Source organism: Lampetra planeri, chromosome 15, assembly GCF_965212315.1.
Source record: "Lampetra planeri chromosome 15, kcLamPlan1.2.h2, whole genome shotgun sequence".
NCBI classification, from domain to species: domain Eukaryota; kingdom Metazoa; phylum Chordata; class Hyperoartia; order Petromyzontiformes; family Petromyzontidae; genus Lampetra; species Lampetra planeri.
The window spans coordinates 12,744,617-12,767,142 of NC_136121.1; the positions used below are offsets into that span (position 1 = coordinate 12,744,617).

The window sequence follows — 22,526 nt, forward strand, 5'->3', positions numbered from 1 at the left end:
GTGTGTGTGTGAGAGCTCAGTTAGTGGAGGAGTTGCCACCCCTGTAGACTCCCCCCCCACACTGCCGTGCGTGAGGGGTGGGGGGTGGTGGTTGACTCCCACTCGTACGTCGGGACAGCAGAACCGTGGGCGTGCGTGAGCGATGTGGCATGAGACGCGCTCCACCTGTGCTCCCCTTTCGTACGACTACAATGCCACGTCTCAGGTGGCCGAGCCCAGACTAACGGCGTCAGGAGAAGCGCGCGGAGTGTGGAGCGCTGTGGCGTCTCCTTCGCATTCGTGGATCGGGCCATTGCGTACGGGTCCGTTCCGGATGACCGCGGTGTCAGAGAGCAACCGAGTGATGTGGCGGGCATGCGTCCCTCCATCCCTCACCCTCCTTCCCACGCCCGCAAAAAAATCAATGCCCTCTTCTTGGGCTTATCTCCTGCTCCTCAAATAAAACACATTCCTGCGGAGGGAGCTGGTAGGAACGTTGGGTTGCTCGGTCAATGGCCAGGGTCCACGGCGGCGTGGTATATTCCGCAAATATGCCCGACTGTGAGGGCGGGCGCAAGCCGGCGTGAGTAGGTTAAACGTTGAGTTTTACAAGGGCACCACGGGGTGACCAGCCCCTCCCCACCCAGCCCCACCCCTCCCACCCCCCACCCAGCCCCACCCTCCCCATCCAGCCCCTCCCCACCCAGCCCCTCCCCACCCTCCTCTCCCCACCCAGCCCCTCCCCACCCTCCTCACCCAGCCCCTCCCCACCCTCCCCACCCAGCCCCTCCCCACCCTCCCCATCCCACGCAGCCCCTCCCTGCACGACGGACGGACGGACACAATAATCCCCTGTGGGCTGGTGTAACCAGAGGTTCCTACCAGTATAACTTATACAAATGACTGTGTATGTAAGCGCCGAGCGTGTAATGACTCAGCGCGCACGTTGTTCGGAATTCATTGCAATAAATTATCCCCCTCCCCAGCTCCCTATATGTTAAGTTCAGCATTTAAGAACATTCGTGATTTAGACAACCGAAATTCGACGGAATACAATCAACGCAGCGAGCCCTTTGACCAAGTTGCCGGGAATACTCCACGCGCTAAGCAGGGTTAACCCTGGAGAGTGCTTGGATGGGTGACCATCGTGCATGAAACGCGGTGTCATATAGAAATCTGCAGGTCTACGTTGTTGCAGCAGTCCAGAAAAAAACTCATCGTTGTTTGTCTGTACGATGCTCCGGCGTGAATGCTGGCCGCCTTCACCAACCCGCACTGTCCAGCGTGGCGAGGTATGGCCCAATAACCCCTTGGAACGGCGCGGGGTTAGGGGAGGCCCTCATCCAGCAGTGGATTGACGGGAGGGGCTGCACACGACACGCCGTGTGGGTAACGCGCGTTGTCAATAATGGAGGTGCTTGATTGAGGGTGAGAACTGAGATTTTTTAAAATTCCCATTGTGGTTTTTAAAAAAAATGTATACAATGATCTCAACGCACCGGCATTCTTTGTTGATATTGCGTAAGAAATGTATTTGAATGAGAGACCATAATAATGAGCTTGGTGCAATATCGTCAACCTATGACGAGCCCGACTTGAGCGAACGTGAATCTTGGAGGTCACCAGCCTGGCTCCAGGGGTCACGGCGCTGAGCCCGTCACTGGGCGAGACCCCCGATGTGCGAATGGGGGGCAACCCCCCAGCTGTGATTACATTCGGGGGTTTCAAGTGTGGCGAGATTATGGTTTCAGCCCAGCATCCACCCAATGACTGCTCACACAAAAGACAAAGAACCCCCGTATAGCCTTGACAGACTGTAGGGGCAAGTGCTGTTAGCAAGCACCTATGAAGGCCGGCACGGCACACGAGGGGGTGGGTGGCCAACACCACGCCCGGCCGCCTTTGTCTCCCTAATTACTCACTGCACCAGGTACTCATGTGAGGCTGAGTCGACCTAGGGGAGACCCAGGACCGGTTTAAATAATCGTCACCGGTGTTGGCCGTGAGCGGAAATCGAACCCGGGTCGCCAGGTTCGTAGCACAGCGTAGCACTAACCGCTACACTACCGCTCCCCACACACACCTACACACAAACACCCCCATCATATTATTGTTAAGTTCCGAAACGTAAAATGTTGTTCTTTTACTGATTTATCCACTGCTGGATGAAGGCCTCCCCACGCTGTGACCACCTCGTACGGCCTTGAGATGCAACAATCCAAGGTGGTGAGATGTTAACTACCTCGCCTGGTATACAGGAGGTCGTGGGGCTCACGTGTCTCTCTCCCCGTGGTCGCATGTACTTCTCTCCGAGTCCTCCCGTTTTTCCATCCACATTTAGAAACATCCGTTTAGTGTGTTGCTGTTATAAATGTACACGTGATAAGCCACTTCGTTGAGCTATCATTTGTGGCCAGGTCGCTTCTGAAAAAGAGCTGTATAGCTCAGTGGGCCTCACCTGGTAAAATAAAAAATAAAATTGTTAAATCTTTTTTTTTTAGCAATGTGTACTGCCAAATCCCACTTCACGTATTCGTCTGTGATTTGGTGCATACGTTGAGAGACAGGCAGAGGAGGGAGGCACATATGGTTTAGAGAACATGCGCAAGCCTCGAGACTGTATACACAAAGCGATTAAATACGCAGACAAATTGGTTTTGAACAGAAGCTGAAATAGACGAGGAAGCCAGTGGCTGAGCTTTATAATTTGAGTTTGTGATGGGGCAGAAATAAAGACGTAGGTAAATAAACAGTCGGCACGGCTTGTTTTACTTCTACTTCCCCTCTGACGTAAAGCCACTGATGGTCGGAAGACGGCTCGGGTAAAACATGCCATTGTTACGTGACCGCACTCGACAGTCTGACACAACGTCCTGTTGGGATCTACCAGACAAAGCCCGTTAACTACCAGGACAGAGGCGATTGAGTTGAATCTCTGTTTGCAAGCGAGACCAGGGAGGCGGACATTAACATTACAATCTTAATAGTTGTATTTCTTCAAATAAGACATTTATGTGGGGTTTTTTCTCTCTAAATATATGGATACATTTATACCCGATTTGACTATACCACGGTGGGTGGAGCAGCAGTTGGGTGTGCAGGCGGTGAAACTCCACCAGAACCCAGGGCTCGGAGTGGCCCAGATGCCGGGTTACGCAGAAGGGGGGAGAGGCAGATGTAATGCTTCTAGTAGAAGAGTACTACTGAATAAATGGTCTTAAACATGTTTACAAGTGTACGCTTGGCCAGAAACGACATCGTTTTACTGTATAGTTTATGTAAGAGGGCCTTAATTTGACGTCTGTAGATGCCCATTCCATGTGTACCACGTGCCCCTATGGAGCACGTGGCCTCTAGCAGGGTGTGGCTTTCCAATCCAGGCCTCGGGGCTCCACACAGATAATAATAATAACAATAACTTCGACTCTGCAGTGAATGCGGGTAGAGTTTGGCCGCGTCGGGCAGATATAAGGGGGGTCGAACCAGAGATGTTCGGGGCTGTTCTGCGGGTCCTGGGTCCTGGCTGCGTCGCTGCCGTCGTCATCTCTTCGTCTTGGACCACGTGGCTGTTCTTCTGCAAGACCAGCTCCGTCGCCGCCGCTACGCTCGTCGAACTGCCAGCGTAGTGTATTCATAATCAAAGTTTTTTGGTTATATCGCTTTATTTATAAATGTGTCGTAACCCTCCACCACCCGACACGGCCAATCAGCAAAAAAGTGTCACGTTGACAAAAGACAAATAGTTCACTGCTTTTGCCCACAGGTGTGTTGAAGCGTGAAACCACAACATTTACAATTTTTGAGTAGTACGACGTTTCGCTGGTAATTGCATCCAGCATCATCGGGCAATTCGCCAGAATGGTGAGGCTCTGCTCTTGCTCCCGGTCTTAAACAGAGCAGCAGCAGAGTGACGTCATCATTTAACTCATCAGGTGCAACGATTTTTAACGCGATCTCACCCAAAAACGTTGATTATGAATAATATTTGTCGCGAAAGCCTACGTGTTAAACTGAGCGTAGTGTATGACGGGGATGGGCTGCGTGTTAGGATCGCCTATGTGTAGCTGCGTTACGAAGTGTATCGCCCCGTGTGCTCTTAATACATAAGAAGTCTTCTACTCGACGCGTCTGGGAAGTCGCTCACTACACGTGCATTATGCAAGCACCCATCAGCAGCTCGTGAAGAGAAGTACACCGTGGGTAGCCGAGGCACCGCGTGACATGAGCTGCTTTGGGGCCGTACATAAATGACGTCACGCGATTTTGGACGATTTTTGACCCCCTCCCCCACTCGTCACACGGCGTCACAAAAAGTCAGACCCCCCCCCCTCATATATGACGTCACAAAGCTCTGCCCCCCCTCCCCAAAAATAAAACATGCTTCAAATCTCTTTAAACTATTGTCATTGTCGTGCGTATTTAATGTGGCGCTGCACTCTGATGTTGTAGGAGAAAACATTTAATAAAAAGTCGATTTAATTAAGTAGAACGTGTTTTATATATTTATTTAAAGTTGCGCATTCTGATGTGACGTCACATTTCTCAAACCCCCCCCCCCATCGTCACAAATGTCTGACCCCCCCCCTAGGTACATGACGTCATTTATGGACGGCCCCTTTGCTGGTCGTGGCGGTGGCGTTCCGTGGGTCGGAATTGACATCCAGCGGTTTGTTTTTGAAATCGCCACCCAAAGCTGGCAGTGGGGCCTGCGTGCGATGTTTATTTGACAGCGTTTGGTGTATCGCACGATTTGCACGTCTGGGAGGTCATTGACCCCTGACACGCAAGTTTCTCACTCGACCCTGCGAGTAAACATTCTGTGTGTTGTTGTTGTTGTTCTCCCCCCCCCCCACCCACCCACCCCGCACCTCCGATTAGCACGGTTGGCTACGTACGGTGCGAAAGAAGTTCCACATACGGTACGTACAGGTCATAGCCGATTAACGGCAGGGGATCGATGCCTGCCACTTTAATTTAAAGAAATGGATGTTGTGTAGGCAGCGGCAATGTCCACGGTACGGTACGAATCAGTTGGACGCTAGCAAAGTAGCGTCAACAGGAAAATAAATTTTGATTTAAAGCTTTCGTGACTGCAGGGATTCATATTCTTGGTTCTTTCGGTAAAGTCACGTAGAAGGGAAATAATAAAATAAAAGTTTTTTGTTTTTAATGTATTATTATTATTGTATTATTTCCCTTATACTTGACTTTACTGAAAGAACCAAGAATAGGAAAATAAATGTCCTGCTCCCTCTGAATACAGACGCATGCAGATATTAGGAATTTCGATGGCGGATAGGGTAAACAACGTGGACGTTTGCACTAAAAGATGGCACGCTATTGTGTGTTTCGTTTGTTGTCCTTCCCCCTGCACCTCAGATGAGCACAGTTGGCTTCGTACGGTGCGAAAGAAGTTCTACATACACTTCCTAGAGCGGGGGGGGGGGTGCATCTTATCATGCACTTTCAGTTCCTGTCTACGCCAAGTTTAACGATAATGGTGATTTATGTTCGCCCTGTTATCGCTAAACCCTGTGCGTGTTTACAAACAATACACGCACGCACTGCCCACAGGCACAACGCACCTGCGTTTCGGCGCACAAAAAAACAAACACAATCCCCTTAGGTGACACTCGCCGTTCTTCTTCTACTTCTCGTATCACACAGGCGAGTCCGCGTCGTCTTTCGTCGCACGTGGCGCATGCCAAAGCGCCTTCTCTTTGAAGTCCGTACCTCCCAAAATCACCCCCCCCCCCCGGCGTTCCCGTGGTGTTCGGTGACGACTTGCGCGCGTGCTCCGACACGCGCGCTCGCGTTTTTCAAACGCGAGGAGGCGGTGTCGCAGTCTGTTTCGACTAATGACTGACAAATAAGAGCGTCGATTGCGCAACACTGCGGTACACAAAGACAAAGGTCCCCCGTGTAGCCGTAACAGACTGTTGGGGCAAGTGCTGTTCGCGAGCACCTATGAAGGCCGGCACGGTGGCACACGAGGGGGTGGGTGCCCAGCACCAAAGTAGCGACGTTTACACACCGCACAAGCAGTGCCGGATAAGGTAGTGCGGGGCCTATAGCACATGTTATAAAGGGGCCCTAAATAAAATATAAAAAAAACACGTAAATATTAAAACACAATTTTTTGACTTGCATTGTAAAGTAATTAGATTTTTTTCATTTGCTATACAGCCAGATAATACGACAAATCGCTAACCTTAAACGCCCAGTCGTTCATAAAAGTTGAAGGCAGTGTAGTACTATAGTAATAGAGCAAGTGCAGAATCACTGAACCGGAATTGATAACTTGAAAGCATTTATCGCGGGGCTCATGAAAGTCCGGTGCCCGAAGCATATGTAGCCACTTTTGCTACGATGATAATCCTGCACTGTGCGCCAGGTACTCATTTGAGGCTTAGTCGACCTAGGGGAGGTCCAGGACCGGTTTAGATAATCGTCACCGGTGTTGGCCGTGAGCGGGAATCGGGTTCATAGCCCAGCGTAGCGCTACGCTACCTGCGGCACGCGCACACACACACAGGCGTGTCCGGAGTGTGACGATACGCACTTGTAAGGCAGTGCAGCAGAACCATGCAAGTTGCCGTGTGGGTACCGACTGATGAAAGCAAGTCAAGGGAGTGAAACGTGGGAAATTTGCAGCGGTAGAATTAATTTCATAAAGGAGGCTCCAAAGGTTGGATCACGATAAACGTGGAAATAAACTATTGGCCAGTGCAATAAACCGCTGGACAACAAAAAAAAAACGAATTGTGAGTCGCACACAATTGCGAAACGCAACAGGATTCGTACGCACAGCACAGTGTGTTGAACTTCTTTCGCACCGTACGTAGCCGACCGTGCGAATCGGAGGTGCAGTTGACACGGCGTCCGTTGAGCAGGAGGGGGGGGCAGGGATGGCCGGCGTGACGAGCCAACGCCATGAAGCCGAATTCGGGGTTCGCCAATGAGGAAGCGGCTCGTGATGTCTTGTGCGAACCTCACCGCCACGATGACAGCACCGTGTTGCGGAACGTCGGTCCTCACGGGCTGTCCGGGTGACAAACAGCCTCACGGAGGGGCGGCAGTGTCCATATGTAGCCGGACACTTTACATTTGCACGGATTTGATCATGAAAAGCAACGTAAGCGCGCGTCGACAGAGGAAGAATTTCAATCGATCTCAGATTCCCTGCTATGTCGTATGGATTGGAAAAGCGGACTTTGACAAATGGTACAAAGACAACGGCAAAGTGTGCAAAGCGTTGAGAGATGCCTGCTGGGAATTGTTTTAAAAGAAAAACACGTGGCACAAAGAGCAAACACAAATCAGAATCATCGCAGTGACTGCGTAGGAAAGTGGGCTTGAGCAGGACAGCAGAGGAACCGTGACTGATGGGTCACTCGCTTATGTAGCGGCAGCGAAGGGGAAGTTTCGTAGTTTCGTGACCAAGAGGATGACCCAGCACTGAGATGAAACAACGAGATCTGCCCACGTGCAGGTAGCGAGCCACACTGCAGCACCTCGGCTGCCAAGTGGTTCATTCACCGGAACAAAACCTTTCAAAAGTGCCAATGCAAGTGGTCGAATGCCACTCATGTACAATTCACGGTCACAATTAAGACGAGAGAGAGAGAGAGAAAAGAAGCGAAGAAGCGAAGAAGGACATCCTCCTCGCAAATTCTCACAAGGCCGGGGTGAGATCGCAACTTCTGCCGCTGTACCGCAACTTCAGACTCACCGTGACCGGGAAGTCGAGAACGACTCACGGCGCACAGGGGGGGAGGGGAGGTTAATAAACGTCAGCCACAAGGCGCAGCAGAGAAAGAGAGAGAGAGAAGAGAGCAAGAGGGTCGCTGATGCGCCCTCCTGCCCCGAAGAGGAACCATGCACGGATTTTGTAAGTGCGTCGTGGTGCCGCTTTGGGCCCAGCTCATCGTTCTGTCAGCATTGGGTGAGTTGTGATGGATCGGGAGGGGGAGGCAGAAAAAAGACGGCCCAGATGTTCTGTCTTGGAAAGGAAATCCGCTGTTTAGTTTGTTGTCCTTCCCCCGCACCTCCGATTATTACGGCTACATACGAAATAAGTTCATTATACGTACATAATAATGCGCGTTAGTGAATGCGATGGTGACATGGCCTGTTTGTAATTACGAGATAATGGATATGTCTATGTGTGTGTAGACTGCATTGTCATCTGTAAGAGAAGATGCCAATCGTGCTGACATTTACGGCACTTTAACTCCGTTCTATGCTAAAGTGCACACGAAATGTGTACAGTATGTAAATCGAGATTGAGAGTGAGGAGACATCCCATCGAACGAGGCTGTCACCTCATTGCACGGCAACAAAAATAATCCTTGGCCGATTTCATACATACATCGTGCTGCCAAACGAGTGCATTCAGGAAAGCTCGTCAACACGTTTTTATTTCGCTGTGCAGCTCAGTTAACATCTCCGTACGGTGGTGCGACGTTCACTCCAGGAGGGCCTCGTTTTCGTGAGTTCGTTCCCGACCGTGACGCCTGCTGCTGTATATTTGGAGTTTGCGTGTCTCTTTCTCTCCCCGTGGTCGCTTGAATTTTTCTCCGGGTTCCCCTGATTTTCCCCTCCGCATTTATAATAAACATCATGCGTTGAGAGTGTTTGACTGTTTTATATTTCCACGTTTGATAAGCCACTTCGTTGAACTGTCATTTGCGACGGAAAGGTCGCTTTTGCACAAAGAGCTACATTGATGAGTGGGCCATACCTGCTAAAATAAAAAAATATAGTTTTAGTCTGTCGTTTATTTTTATTCGACGTAACATCCTCATGCTCGCTGTGCCCCCACGCTCCGCACACACAGACGCCCACAACAACATGACCGTGCCCGTGGGCCAGAACGTGTCCCTGCAATGCCCCACTGTCTCACGCGTCAGCCCCAAACAGCCGACGGTCCACTGGGAGTGGACGGGAAACAACCACCGCGCACCGCTGCAGCTGGCGGAGGGCAGTTTCTCGCACGGCAATTTCAACGCGAGATACAACATCGACGCCCTGCGCATGTTCCAGTGGCGCCTCGCTTTATGGCGACGACAGCGTGGCTCTCCCTATGGGCGTCAGGACGACGAGTTCACTCTGAGGATCGCCCAGGTGCGTCCTTCTGACCAGGGCGTGTTCACCTGCAGCCTGACGTGGGAGAACGGCTCGAGGAGCGTGAGCAGCGTGCTGCTGGAGGTTCTGTGGCAAGGTGGGTGGTAGCAACTTCGCGGACGAAGTGCCCAGTTTTGGTTTCATCTGAAAATCGGGCGTCCTACTAGATATGGAATTTCGCAAAACATTTTTATCCGGATTGATATTTTTGTTGTTGTTGTTTCGGATTGATCCAAAAGTATGAGGTCACGTGAAGCAATCCCACATGTTTCACGCTTTTACCGACAGAAGTGGGGTAACGTGGCATCAGCGACGTCGCCTTTGTGCGCACAAAGATACCGTTACATTATTATATGATGTAAATGATCTGATCATCGGAAAATAAAAATAATCTTAATTTGTCCTTGCTAATCTAAAAATCCCAAAATATATGTTTAAAAAAATATTAATATGAAACTCATCCCTTTTACAAACATAAATCCGCTTGTGCATAATGCATTTGCTACAATGCAAAGCTCGAGCACGAAATGAAATGTCTTCAGTCCTATTGTTTATTGTGAGAGTTTAGTGGCAAAGCAGCAGATTGCCACGGGTGGCTCTGTACGGAGCAAAAGATGTTCAACACACACACACACGAGACAATGTGGCCTCATGTATGTTTTTTTTCCCGACTCAGGTGCGGACGATGTGAACACGCAGACTGAAAGCTTTCGCTTCTACAGTTGTTTAAACCTGCTCACGCCATGACCTTTAGAGATGCAGTGCCATTCTAAAGAGAACTGCATACATTCAGATTGTGTTTTATGGCGCTGCATTGGCATGGGTGAAATCCTCTCCACACCGTGTCGCTCATTGATTTGGTTCATCAGACCCTCACCACACTCGACAATGTGGGTTGTTGAATGGGGAAGGGCTTAGGACTGCTTCAGATATCACTTGCCACTGATGCTAGCTGTGGCTGGGATTCAAGCAAGCTCAAGCCTTATTCGGGTTCATAGTGCAGGGAGCTATCCACTGCGACACTTATCCACCCCTTTGCATTGCACCAGGAGCTGATTTTGTGTTGTTATTTTTCCACTGAACAGGTTTCCCATTACTCGTAACAAGTGCAGCTGTAACGTCCACTGTAAAGGTATTTGTTTTTGTACTGTTTGTTGTTGTAACTTTCTGAGCCGCCTCTACCGGACATCTGTGAAAAAAAGCTTTATAGCTCATCGGATTTATCCAGGATTAATATAGATTCACTCGTGAGCATTCTACACATTTTTCAAAAAAATAATTGTCCAAAACAATTCTTAAAAAATGGCTTTCCTTCTTCATCATTAAGCACAGCTTTACAACGAAAAAAATCGAATGTAAATAATGATGATGCTAGATTTGAAGCTTTCGTGACTGCAAGGATTCATACTCTTAGGTTTTTTCGGTAAAGTCACGTAGGTAAAAATAAATAATAAAAATAAAAGAAATATTTTTATTTCTATTATTTAAATTTTAATATTATTTCTATTATTTTTATTATTTATTTTTACCTACGTGACTTTACCGAAAAAACCTAAGAAAATGATGATGATAATCATCGAGTCGACTCACTTATCCAGGGTCATGGGAGGGGAGGGTGATCTGAATGGAACCAAAACGCGGATAATGCTGCTACATGTGCCTCCGTTAGGCTGAGAAAAAAAATATGACACATGACCCGCCTATACTGGACGCCTGTGAAAAAGAGCATCATAGCTCAACAGATTCCTCCTGCAGTCTCAATAAAGACTCTCATTCTGATATCTGTACTGCATTGTTTCCCTGCGCGGAGTGTGGGCTGAAGACAATTGGATGCGCCGTCTGCTTTTATCGCTTCTTGAAGCGATCGCTTTTCTTGCCGACAATGTTTTTTTTCATCGCGGTGCCTTGGGCCCTGAGTCACTGACCCTCGAGGAGTGAGGAGCCACTCGTAAAACCAACGCGACCGGTTCAAGTTCAACCAGAGCTGTCCAGTGCTTGGCTGTCGTGGCGAGAGAACGGGATCCGGGGGAGGGGGGGATGGAGCTTAGTGCCCTGGAAAATAGTACATCAGAAATAAAGCCCCGACGTAAATTCTAGATTTGAAGCTTTCGTGACTGCAAGGATTCATATTCTTAGGTTTTTTCGGTAAAGTCAAGTAGGTAAAAAATTAAAATTAATAAAAGTAAAATAAAAATAAAATAAAAATCACGACGTTTCGGAGGCAACACAAGTTTCCGTTTTCAGGTGGAACCGTCACAGCACGATTGGTGTTTCAAGTAAGAGAAATTCCAAGAAAACAGTCCTTGTATATATACTGGTTGAGGGTGGGAGGAGCCAAGGCAGGATATAAACGTGTATGCATGGTCAATGTACAATCCGGATAAACCACCCACGAGTGAAGCAACAGCTAACCTTAATAAAAACAATAACACGACGCTTTTGGCATTGGGCCCTCTCTTATCCTCTTGCTTGCAACGAGGGCCACATCCTTGATCGCAGGGTTTTCTCCTGTCCTGCCTGTCCCTGCATCAACCACCGCAGGTCGTAACCCCGTCCACGAGCCCAAATTCAGGCGGCTTCTTGAGATGGGTTGTCGTGCCGACTGGCTTGTTGCTGGCCTCCCTGACCGTGCTGCTGGTGGCAACCACACGCGCCCTGCGAAGAAGTCTGCTTGCGAATGGGGCCGCGCTGCTGGACGCAGGTTTGTGTGGCGTGTGGGCGCAGCGACGGCGGCCCCACGCGTGAGCCAACACAACAAAGCCGACGAGCCCAGTGCGATGAGCCGCGAATCGCGCGGCCGGATTGAGGACCTCACTTCGTCGCCGGTGCCTGGTGGCGCATTCATATCGCCCGCTGGAGCTGTCCGGGGCTGTGCTCTGGACAAATAAAATTATAGGGGTTGGGTTTGCCCCAAAGAAAATATTCTGTGAGAAACTAAGGCACGCATGCATGTGATCCTTATGGCGGTACCCCGGGGTACCAAATAATACAAAAGGGCTAAGGCAATTAAATATTTTATTTCTGGGACACTATTTTTTCCAGGGGTGTATTTAACTCTGCGACTGGGGTACCAATCAATCCGAAATCGGTGCTACTCCGCGATGTCGAAACTCAGCGAGGACGATTGCGCTGAAACCCTGAACGCTCGTACGCACCGTAGTGGTGCATCGTGCACAGCTCGTCGAGATGAGTCGATTGCCGCATCGCCGACCAACAACAAACTAAACATTACTGCGCCATGAGATTCATGTGAGCGTTACCATATCCAGGGGGTAGTGGCTTCCATTTTGTCAAATTCTTGCCGTACCAAACCCAACTTAACGGCAAAGTCAAATAGCCTAAAGGAGGGATCACAATGGATCACTTTAACCTAATGGCCACTCATGCCTCACTTCAGTGATGCCGTGGGCGTGTGAAGTGAACGCCGCCACAGCAATTTCTCGGTTGAAATCTAAGTAAACTTTAGCAGAATTCGGCAGCCAACGGTGATTCGGGGGGAGTAAAGTGCTCTGAAGCAATCGTCACCCACCAATGAGCCCTTACCTGTAAGTTCAGTTCCACGGCGGAGGTACGGATACGTTTCATGTAATGTAAGTGGTCATTGAACTTAAGTTGAACAAAACATCCAGTGTGATCCTGTCCTTACACTTGACAATTTAGCAGCGAAATGTTATTGCCTGGAATTAACCACTTGTTGATGCGTGCCTAAATGACAGCCCAGCGAGCATGGGCACCAAGCTCAAAGTAGAGATGAAGTGTCCAGGTGGCGAAGAGGTCAGAGGGTCAGAGTGCTGAGCTGGCACCACTGACATGTTTGTTTGTTGTAGCACGGAGTTAGACTGATGGCCTAAATCTAAGTTGTCTTGTGGTTGTTGTTGTTTGACTTGCACCCCACTGGGATTTTTGCACAGAGTGTTGGTGTACGGTGCCTTTTCTGCAATATTTTGCTGTCTTTTCTTGGATTTTCTGTTTGCACTCAGTCACTTAGTCACTTTAAGATGTTTTCTTCTTCATGTTTTTGTTTTTTGTTTGTTGCGGTTGCACCCTATTCAAGAGCCGAATGGCTCACAGGGCTATACCTAATAAATGAACTTGACATCCTGGGTTCAAATCAAGGACGCTACCTTTTGGTTAAACGGGGCTCACAGGTTTTATGATTTACTGGTCTCAGCTTGGTCACCACTGACTGCACACACTGCATCACATGATGTTTGGGTAGATGCCAGTTTTGTCTTGTGACATTGCAGTGGCGAAGTGGATGAGTGGTGTGGCAAGTTCGTGCTCCCACCAGTGTGAAACAAAGAGGTCACTTAAATATATCTCATGGGGCAAAGGACGCAGCTCACCCAGACGAACAAGATAGCACACACGAGATATGTATTAACTTAGCGCTACCATAATAAACACTTAAATATATTTCAGAATGCATAACAATTTTTTTAATATATAAAAAATACCCATTTAAGATGTAGAATTTAAATTTTTCAAAAATGTTAACTTAAAGTCGTAACGGTGATTCTCATACTGTCTGCGATTCGAGTCACGAGTGTTTATTAAAGATTGTTTAGCTGCATGGATGTGGCACGTGAACCCATAACAAATTAAAAATAGTAGAGATCATTGCACGTTGACTTCAATATAAGTATCGTGTCAATCAATAATCAATCAATCAATGAACTCACACATCGTTACACCCTGAGTCATAACCATTTACACCACAGCAGCCTTTCATTTACAATATCCCAACCATCACTCCGTTACTGATGGAAACAAAAAAGGCTTTATCCTTTCTGGCAATAATAACGGAGACGTTAAGATGTTTAAACACCAAATGGACACCTATTCCAAGGAATAAAGTCTGAACTAAGCGCACATGCTTGCGGTTAAAGGGTCCCATAGTCACCCAACTACTGTTTAGTGTTCTTACCTGATTCGTACATATGTGGAACACCCTAAACGCTTCCTGGCATCAGTGGTGTGTTCATTCAGAACTCTTCTTCTGTGTCTCTTGCCAGATGTCGCGAAGAGCGTCGAAAACATCGAGACGGCTCCTCTCCGCCTGCCTGAGGACCACTCCTGTGTGTACAACGCTCGCGTCACCTGCGCAGCTGTTCACGACGTTTATTCTGCACCAAACACCTCGAACTTAAATGGGGGGGTTTGTTGTTCAAAAAGCATAATAAGTATAACCCGTAAAAACAAAGTTTTTCACTATAAATCCTTTATATACGTGGCGGCTAGAGTCCTCTCGTCCTCTGGCTTGAGATGGCTGCCACCTATGAGTCAGATGATTGCATTGCACCATTAAGCAATTGGTAATTAAATATAATATTTTTGTCCTAAAAAGTGTAACATTTTGGAAAAAAATTTTCACGAACATTAATTGTCACGCACAACGAGTCTGTGTGGAAAATGTCAGCTCGATTGGATCACGGGAAGTGGGTTAAAAACGACCGAAAGATTTGCACGGTCCTAAGCAAGCAAGCGAACTTAATATAAAGGATTTAAAAAAACGGCTTTAATGTCTGCAATGTTGCGCTTAATGCGAGGCTTTAAACCGACCAGTCGTTCCGCTGCCTTGTTGCACTGTGCACATTTATACATTTTCGAACTGAGCAGCATCATCATCATCATTATTAGCGGGAGCGGCGTCGTTATCGGTCGATTGTGTTGCACGTTTCAGCTCCGGCCGACCACACCGTGAAGCATTACGAGAGCATGCGGAAGATCATACCAGCACACGTGAGTACATCCCTTTTACATCACGGGCTTTTCTAAGAAAAAATAGACAATTTAAAGGCGTAAGGGCCTTCATGGATACGGGCATCTCCTCTTCGACCCCTGCCACGCTTTCAAAGGTGTTGCGTGTCAGAGGGCTCCTTGTCACAATCGTACGAACTAACTTTGGATTTAAATTACAAATTAGCTTGACGGCAAAAACGTTGCTCATGCCTCCTTATGGTTCAGGCTTCCGGATTTATAAATCGACAGATGTGAGCTGTGTACCATCACCCGATTTACAGTTTAGTTACAATTACAATACAATCCACTGCTGGATGAGGTCTTCTCCTCACTCTCTGGCAGAGGTGTGGACTCGAGTCATGTGACTTGGACTCGAGTCAGACTCGAGTCATGAATTTGATGACTTGCGACTCGACTTGGACTTGCATAACAATGACTTTGTCCCACCTCTGAGATGTGGACTCGAGTCATGTGACTTGGACTCGAGTCAGACTCGAGTCATGAATTTGATGACTTGCGACTCGACTTGGACTTGCATAACAATGACTTTGTCCCACCTCTGCTCTCTGGGGCATAGGGGTTATTGACCATACTTCACCAAACTGGTCAGTGCGAACTTACTTAAGGAGCAATTTACAAGTCCCATGATATTGACTTGGAGCCCAAGTTTGAGTATTTATTTAAAAAGACAATACAATTTGGATTCATATAGCCTCTAACTGCTGCTACATTGCAAGACACTGATGCAGAAGATTGGTAAATGTTTGGAAATTGACTGGGCACTGGAGCCACTAGGAATTTGATCTTACAAGGCTGGCTGGAAGATACGACCACAATATATTGCTCCAGAGAGATGGAGTTTAACTATTGCTTGCGAACTCTGGTCATCCTCCCAGCGGCTTATGGCTGAGCCATCGGACAAAGACGATGGTTACCGCATCACGCGCGTTCAGATGCGCTTCTGCGGCCGTCTGGAACGCTCTTCCTTCCGATATTAGGAAGCAATTAGGAGCCATGCATTTTTATATCTAGATTGAAAACTAATTTATTTAGAACTGCTTTTGGTGTGTGTTAGGTTTGTTGTCCTTACCCCGCACCCCCCGATCAGCACGGTTGGCTACGTACGGTGCGAAAGAAGTTCAACATAAATACATATACGTGGCTGAGGCCCGAGTGAGCATCTGTTTTCTAATCCCCCGAGAATCATCGTTTAAAATCACTCCGCCCCATTCTGGCCACCTGCCAAAATTTCAAAGCACAAATCTGCGGTGCATTTGATTCAGTCTCGTTCGAGACCGTTAACTACCTCGTTCGTTAGCTGCGCAATATTCCTGAAGCGCCCTGCTGCGCTCGTTCTCTGAAACATTGATGTCTCGCGTCTTTGTTTTTGTTGTTGCTGCTGTGCTCAGGCAACGGATCTCCCTTTGGTAAATAAGCCGGGCGACTGGCTGCACGCGATCGCCCGTGTGTAACAATTTAAATTAACTGTCCATTCATTACACGTCGTGACTTTGAATTTCATGGCCAAAATGAAAATGCAATTGTAACTTCACGTGCTCGTGTATGTAATGGTATTCTGCGTAGAGGGCAGTGCATTATACGTATATGCACACACACAAAAATGAAATAAATTCCATAAATATTCTCCTACAGTCCTGCGACTCATTAGAAGTCCCGTCATCGCCGTTACGGTAAATATGTAATGACACACTGGCTGTGGCACAAAGTGCTGCGCTGGCAATAATTGCTTTACCCCGCGGGGGAATCCCTTTTTAAAGTTGTGCAACATGTGGTCAGCTCCAGGTGAATTATGGACAGTGCGTCACGCTTATTTATTACACGGCAGTGGAATTGTCACAATTAGCATCACGACAACGACTGGCTAACGTGCAAAACATAACATACCCTTCCTTCTGTGATCACTCTTCATCATTTGTTTACTCCCTGAACACCGATACATTTATTTCAACAAATGGTTCAACGGCAGTTACGTATGAAGCTTTCTTGATTCTTACGTTCGCTGTCAGGGTCTAAGATACCTTTACAATCGTCGCAAGTCTCATCCCACAGACAGGCGATTGGACTCGCACCCAATATTTACTACCCCATGTACCAGACCGCGGATAAGTGAACTCTATGGAATAAGTAATATTAAAAAAAACTTTTTAAAACACGCTTTAATGAAATGTACCCTACTAGTAATGGCAGAACTCCACGACTCCAGGAAGTGGCCCCGAGGCTTGCCATAACGTAAGGGGCCGTGGCCAATTATAGCCAACGTCAGTTGAGCGTGGACAATTAGACCCAAGGCGAAACATAACATATAAAAATAATGTTTAAAAATATATATTTGCATTTTTATGATAGAATATAGTATTGTCATCAGTATGACATAAGTATACCAAGTTTGCAGTCAATTCCACAATGGGAAGTGGGTTAAAATTGAGTTACAAGATTTGAGGATACGACAACAACAGAGTTCAATAAAATCGTGTAAATTAATTAAAACATTTTTTTTTAAAAAACACGCTCCTCGTACAACACCCGTTCACTGAGTTTCCAGCTAAGAGTGTAACTTATAAATGTTGATAGCAGTACTAATAAATCATTATTTGCAGCCGCTTTGTCGAATCCACTGCTAGTTGAATGCCAGCCCATACTGTGTCAGTCACGGGGGTTGGTTTTAACCATACTTCACCAAAGGCTGCTCAGAACTACGCATTTTTGTTGTTGGCGGTTGACCTCCGATGACATGACGATGTAACAGGGCCCCTATGTTTAGTTAGTCCACAGGTACACACCGTTGCATAGCATGCGTGCAGAGATATATATATAAAAGGGAAATTTGTGAATATGTGTGTCTGTTCGAAATGTTTAGCATACTTCCCGACATGCAACAAACTTGAAATTTGGCATGTAGGTAGCTTCCAGACTGTACACAATGCAAAAAGTATAAAAATAGACTTTTGTGTTTTTTGGGAGAGGGGGGGGGGCAATAATGGATATATTTTGCACGGCCAGTGAGTGGTGACGTCACATCTGTGATGTCACCCGCATGCGGCAGCGTCACGCAGTGTGCCTGCTGACGTCATGCACCCCCCCTAACCCTCCGCCTAGTTCGTGTATTAATCCAAGACAAGAATCCAAGTCCCGGGCGAAGCCGGGTAGTAAAGCTAGTACACGCTATATATATTCCTACGTTAAACGACAGCTGCTTTGTTGTTCACAGACCCCTGCTGTTGAGAACACCGCGGACCAGTGCATATATGAAGACATGGCCAACCTGGCATGACTCGCGTGCATGTAATGTGATCAGAGCCGGCCCCGAGGGTGCGGCGGATCAGGGTGACTGCCCTGGGCCCCGCGTGCTTTGGCTGGGGGGGCGGCGCGTTTCGAGGTCACAATACCAGATGTAATACTACAGGTTTAGTTTGAAGGCGGTGGGGGGCCCACACGGTGGAGTTTGCCCCCCCCCCCACCATGGACTGCCCTGAGTGTAACTGTAAACATTTGTAACGACTCAACGACAAGTTAGGTGAAGAGCCACTTTCATTTGAAGACTTCTACAATAAGGGACCTTAGGCTTCGTGCTCGTCTTCCAGCTTGTATCCCACTCCTCGTGCTCTCCCCCCTTATATCTCCCGCTGCTCCCTTTCTCGAACCTTCTCGTCCTTGTTTTTACCTGTAGCCAATCCCCGTCCTTTCCCTTGAACGGATCTTTTTTGTTTTCCCGTTCAACCCCCTTAGTCGCCAATGCCTTTAAAGTCTGCCTCCCGACCAATCACCGTGGAGGCCTGTTTCCTCCAATCAGAGACTGTTGTTTATGTTGAAATAGCCGTTAGGCTGCATGTGGCTTGGGGTCATTTTTCGGTCATTTCACATTTCAGTTTAACACGATAGGCTTTCGCGACCAATATTATTCATAATAAAGGTTTTTTTTTATTATATCGCGTTATTTATAAATGTGTCGCAACCCTCCACCACCCGACACGGCTAATCAGTTAAAATGTGTCACGTTTTTTACTGATTAACCGTGTCGGGTGGTGGAGGGTTGTGACACATTTATAAATAACGCGAACTAACCCCAAAAAAGCATTTATTATGGACACATTTGAGTGTTTTAGATATCGAATCGACTCGTGTTTTTTTATGTGTTATGTGGACTTCTGCATGAGAGGCATCACTGTGGATGTTGTGTTGTTTTGTTTTAAGCCGGCATAAAAACAATCTAGAGCTACTAACGTGCGCCCTGAAATAAAAAAAACCCGCGTTGTGTACGGCTCACTGTCAAAACTCCATCTAATCACCGGCAAACAACGAGCTGTGTTGTTCATCTCATCCCAGCCGCGGCACCGCGTGTTTGTGCGTGTGGCGTGCGGGCTCACGTGATACGTGCCATCAACATTTATACTTTAAATCGTGGCAAGATTGCACGTTCAAAACTGTGCTCTCTGTGTCACGCCCACCCAGAGCATGTTTGGTTCTATTGACGCACTCGATTAGAGCGACGTTTTTTCAAAACTTCGCCAATTAAGTGAGACTTAACCCCAGAGTAAATAGGGAATTACGTATGTTGCTTCGTCTGCCTCTGAACGTGTGAACACTGCGGGTGTCTGTATGTGCTTGGCCAACTAATGGGGAGTGGTGGCGCAGTGGTTCGCGCACCGCGCTGCAAACCCAGCAACCTACGATTCCCAGATTACTGCTGACGTGAATGTGGAGTGACACGTGAGCTGGTCCCGAGCCTCTCCTAGATCGACTCAGCCTCAAGGAGCGTCGGGGCAGTTGTTAAGCATGGTGGCCAAGCGTGGGGCTGGACACCTTTTCGGCTCAAGTGTCGTTCCGGGCTCATTGTTGGATTTCTCTCCAACACCAACTTTCTCAAGCAGTCCTTGCGGGCTACACGGAGGGATCCTTGCGGTCGGCAGGGGAAGTGTATTGCTTAATGCCACGAGACTCCAGGGACGTAACACGGTATTGGTAACCGTGGCTATTACCACACTCAACACTTGCAATTTCGCGAAAGTGGGAACATGGCCTATGAAACAGTGTTGGTTAAAGAAGGGAAGATGGGTTTTATTAGAACAAAAACAACAAGCGGGTGGCGTGTGACCATAAATAATTACGTAACGGAGAACCATTTGCCCGCATGTATATATACACGTACAGCGTACACGTGCCAATCCACTGCCAGACGAGGACCTTCCCGTGCGCGCGCGTCGTTGGGTGTTATTCGATCACATCTCAAACCATTGTGGGAGAGGTCCTCGACAGTTGTGGAAATTCCACCTTCCTATGACGCGGTCATAAACGAACGTATAGGGCAACCACTGGTGACTTAACACAAAACTGTAGACCATGGAGCTGTGATACAGAAATCCAGCTCTTTGTGTAACCAGGTGGGAGCCCGTTCAGAACAGACTTCTATTTTGAAAGGGATAACCTGGTTTAAAACGACATGAGCTGGATTTCCAGCGTGGTCGTCAGAGAGTGCAAGCAAAAAACATTTCGCCTACCCACGAACGACTTCACTGGAACGGAATCCCAAGAATCCCAAAATATTAAGCTGTAATTTTCCATCATCACCAGCAGCAGCAGCCACTCAAAACCGCGCCTCCTGCTGGGGCTGACATCGGCAATGCACGGACGAGTTAATGAGCGTCTGCGGGAGAATGTTGGACAATGGCAGTGACGATGGACTATGAGAGTGTTCTTCACTCATTTTCAGAGGGAGTGGGCCACTTTCGCCCACAAGACATCAGTGTGAGGGCCGCCACACCCCCTACAAGGAGTGTTTTTGTGTATTGGCCCGCGGGCCTTGCAATGAAGTGCACTGGGCTATGATTAATTAAGAGACGGTGGCTCACAAACAGGGACTGAAGTCACATACCAAAAAAAAATCGCCCTTGTCATCCACGTTATGGTGGGGATGGTGCCAAGTTATGTGCACGCGTGGAACCATTGGCTTTGTCCAGGAAGCCATGCTTTCGAAATGGCACGTATGCACAATTCGGAATATTGTATCAAACGCTAAATCGACTGTGCGTTGCCTCGTGTGGTCCATCTGCTCTCGAGTAAACATGTAGGTAAAACAGGTTAATTAAAGAAAACAGCGGTTTTCGTTACTGTCGCCGAGATAAAACTTTGGCCCCAACGTGCCCAGTAAACGTTGGGGCGACATGAGTGTGGAAACCTTTGGACCACGAAGGGTCCCAACGTGCCGTGTCTGCTGGGTGTTCACCGCACTGCTTTCTGGGAAGTTCCACTGTGACAGTCAAAAACCACTGTCAGCACCTTTTCATTGGCTTGTTGTTCGACTGTTACATCAATATTAGTAACTGGGATGCGGGCTTCTCTCACTCACACCTTTATTGTCGTACAACGCAGGCGAATGACAGTACTTCATTCCAGTAACCATGCGAACGTTGGGGGAACGTTTGCTGATGTTGGGCCAACATTGAACCAACGTCCAACCAACATTCGCATGTTTACCGGGAAGCAACTCACCAACATCAACGTTGGCCCAACGTTTGCATGCTTACTCTCTTTCTCCGGAGGAGTGGGTACGGGGAGCTCATGGTAGTGTGGCACCGGGGCGATGGATGAAGGAAGGTCAGGATACGTGATAGCAGGTGCATTCCTGCCAGTCCGACGTTTGGAAGGGTCCAACCATGAAGAAGTAGCAGTTGTTTGAGTGGTCAGTGGGTTCCCGTCAAATTATTGGGATAGCGAACTTCATGGCTCTCTTTTCCCTTCTGTACCATCCTAAAAAAATACATTTATTTCACCCATGACTAATGTGTAAGAGATTCTCGCAACATTTTTCATATATGATACATTTTTTCAATAACATTGAAAATTGTAAAACATTTTAAAATGAAAAACTTCTACATTTTTGTTGCATTGCTCGCAGGTGAAATGAGGTGCCCAGGGTTTGTCTTGATCCTCGACAGGCATGCCGAAATATGCCTCGGAGGCCTCACACATCTTAGCAGATGCTTCCACAGAGTACTTTTTTGCTAGTCTTGATAAATTGGCCGCAGACATAACAGAATGCGTCTGCCGTATGCTTGCAGCCTCTTAATGCCATCTCAAAAAAATGCAGATATGTATCCACTTAGGCAGCTGGAACTAAACTGAACTATTTATATTACTGTAAAGTTCTAGAAGTGACTCCAAGTTTACTCAGCACTCAATATATCTGGAATGTCCTGGTCACAAAGGCAAAGTTTGTGGGGAATAATAGCCATTTTTTTACTTTTGAGGCGTAAGCAATTAAGAAATAACACTTACTACCCAGGAACAAAAATGATGTATTTACACGGCGCAATCAGCCGCAGCCGCCCTTTTGTGAGTGGCGCGCCCCACGCGGCCGCACGTGGGGGTCGAGCCGAGCGCCCAGATCCCTCCGCGTGCCGCAGTGGCCACCCCCACCCCGTGCACCCCGACCCCATGCGCCCCACCCCATGCACCCCCACCCACCCCACCCCGTGCTCCCCACCCCGTGTAACCCCACCCCACCACCCCATTTGAATATCGTTGAACACAATTTTATTTAACTAAACTCGCCGACGGTTGTGTACATGTTGTTGGAGTTAACGCGCGCGCGATGCTGTCGATTGAACCGTTCGCCGCGTGTGTTGTGTTGTGTTAAGTGCGGGTGTTATTTTCTAAGGGGG

The 22,526-nt window shown here is 47.9% G+C and overlaps 1 protein-coding gene across 2 annotated transcripts; it reads left to right on the plus strand.

Annotated features, from left to right (window-relative positions):
• The first annotated feature begins 7,598 nt into the window (after positions 1 to 7,598).
• LOC144722751 (uncharacterized) lies at positions 7,599 to 19,122 on the plus strand. 2 transcript variants are annotated; one of them, XM_078601120.1, is made up of 8 exons: positions 7,599 to 7,924; positions 8,819 to 9,202; positions 10,191 to 10,237; positions 11,647 to 11,806; positions 14,121 to 14,183; positions 14,789 to 14,847; positions 16,501 to 16,538; positions 18,077 to 19,122. In XM_078601120.1, the coding sequence occupies exons 1-8, from the start codon at positions 7,858 to 7,860 to the stop codon at positions 18,261 to 18,263; spliced, it is 1,005 nt and encodes a 334-aa protein (XP_078457246.1). In that variant the 5' UTR covers positions 7,599 to 7,857; the 3' UTR covers positions 18,264 to 19,122. The 2 variants fall into 2 exon arrangements, with proteins under 2 accessions (XP_078457246.1, XP_078457247.1); XM_078601121.1 differs by lacking the exon at positions 16,501 to 16,538 and having other exon boundaries at positions 7,651 to 7,924; positions 18,077 to 18,229.
• Positions 19,123 to 22,526: the final 3,404 nt, after the last annotated feature.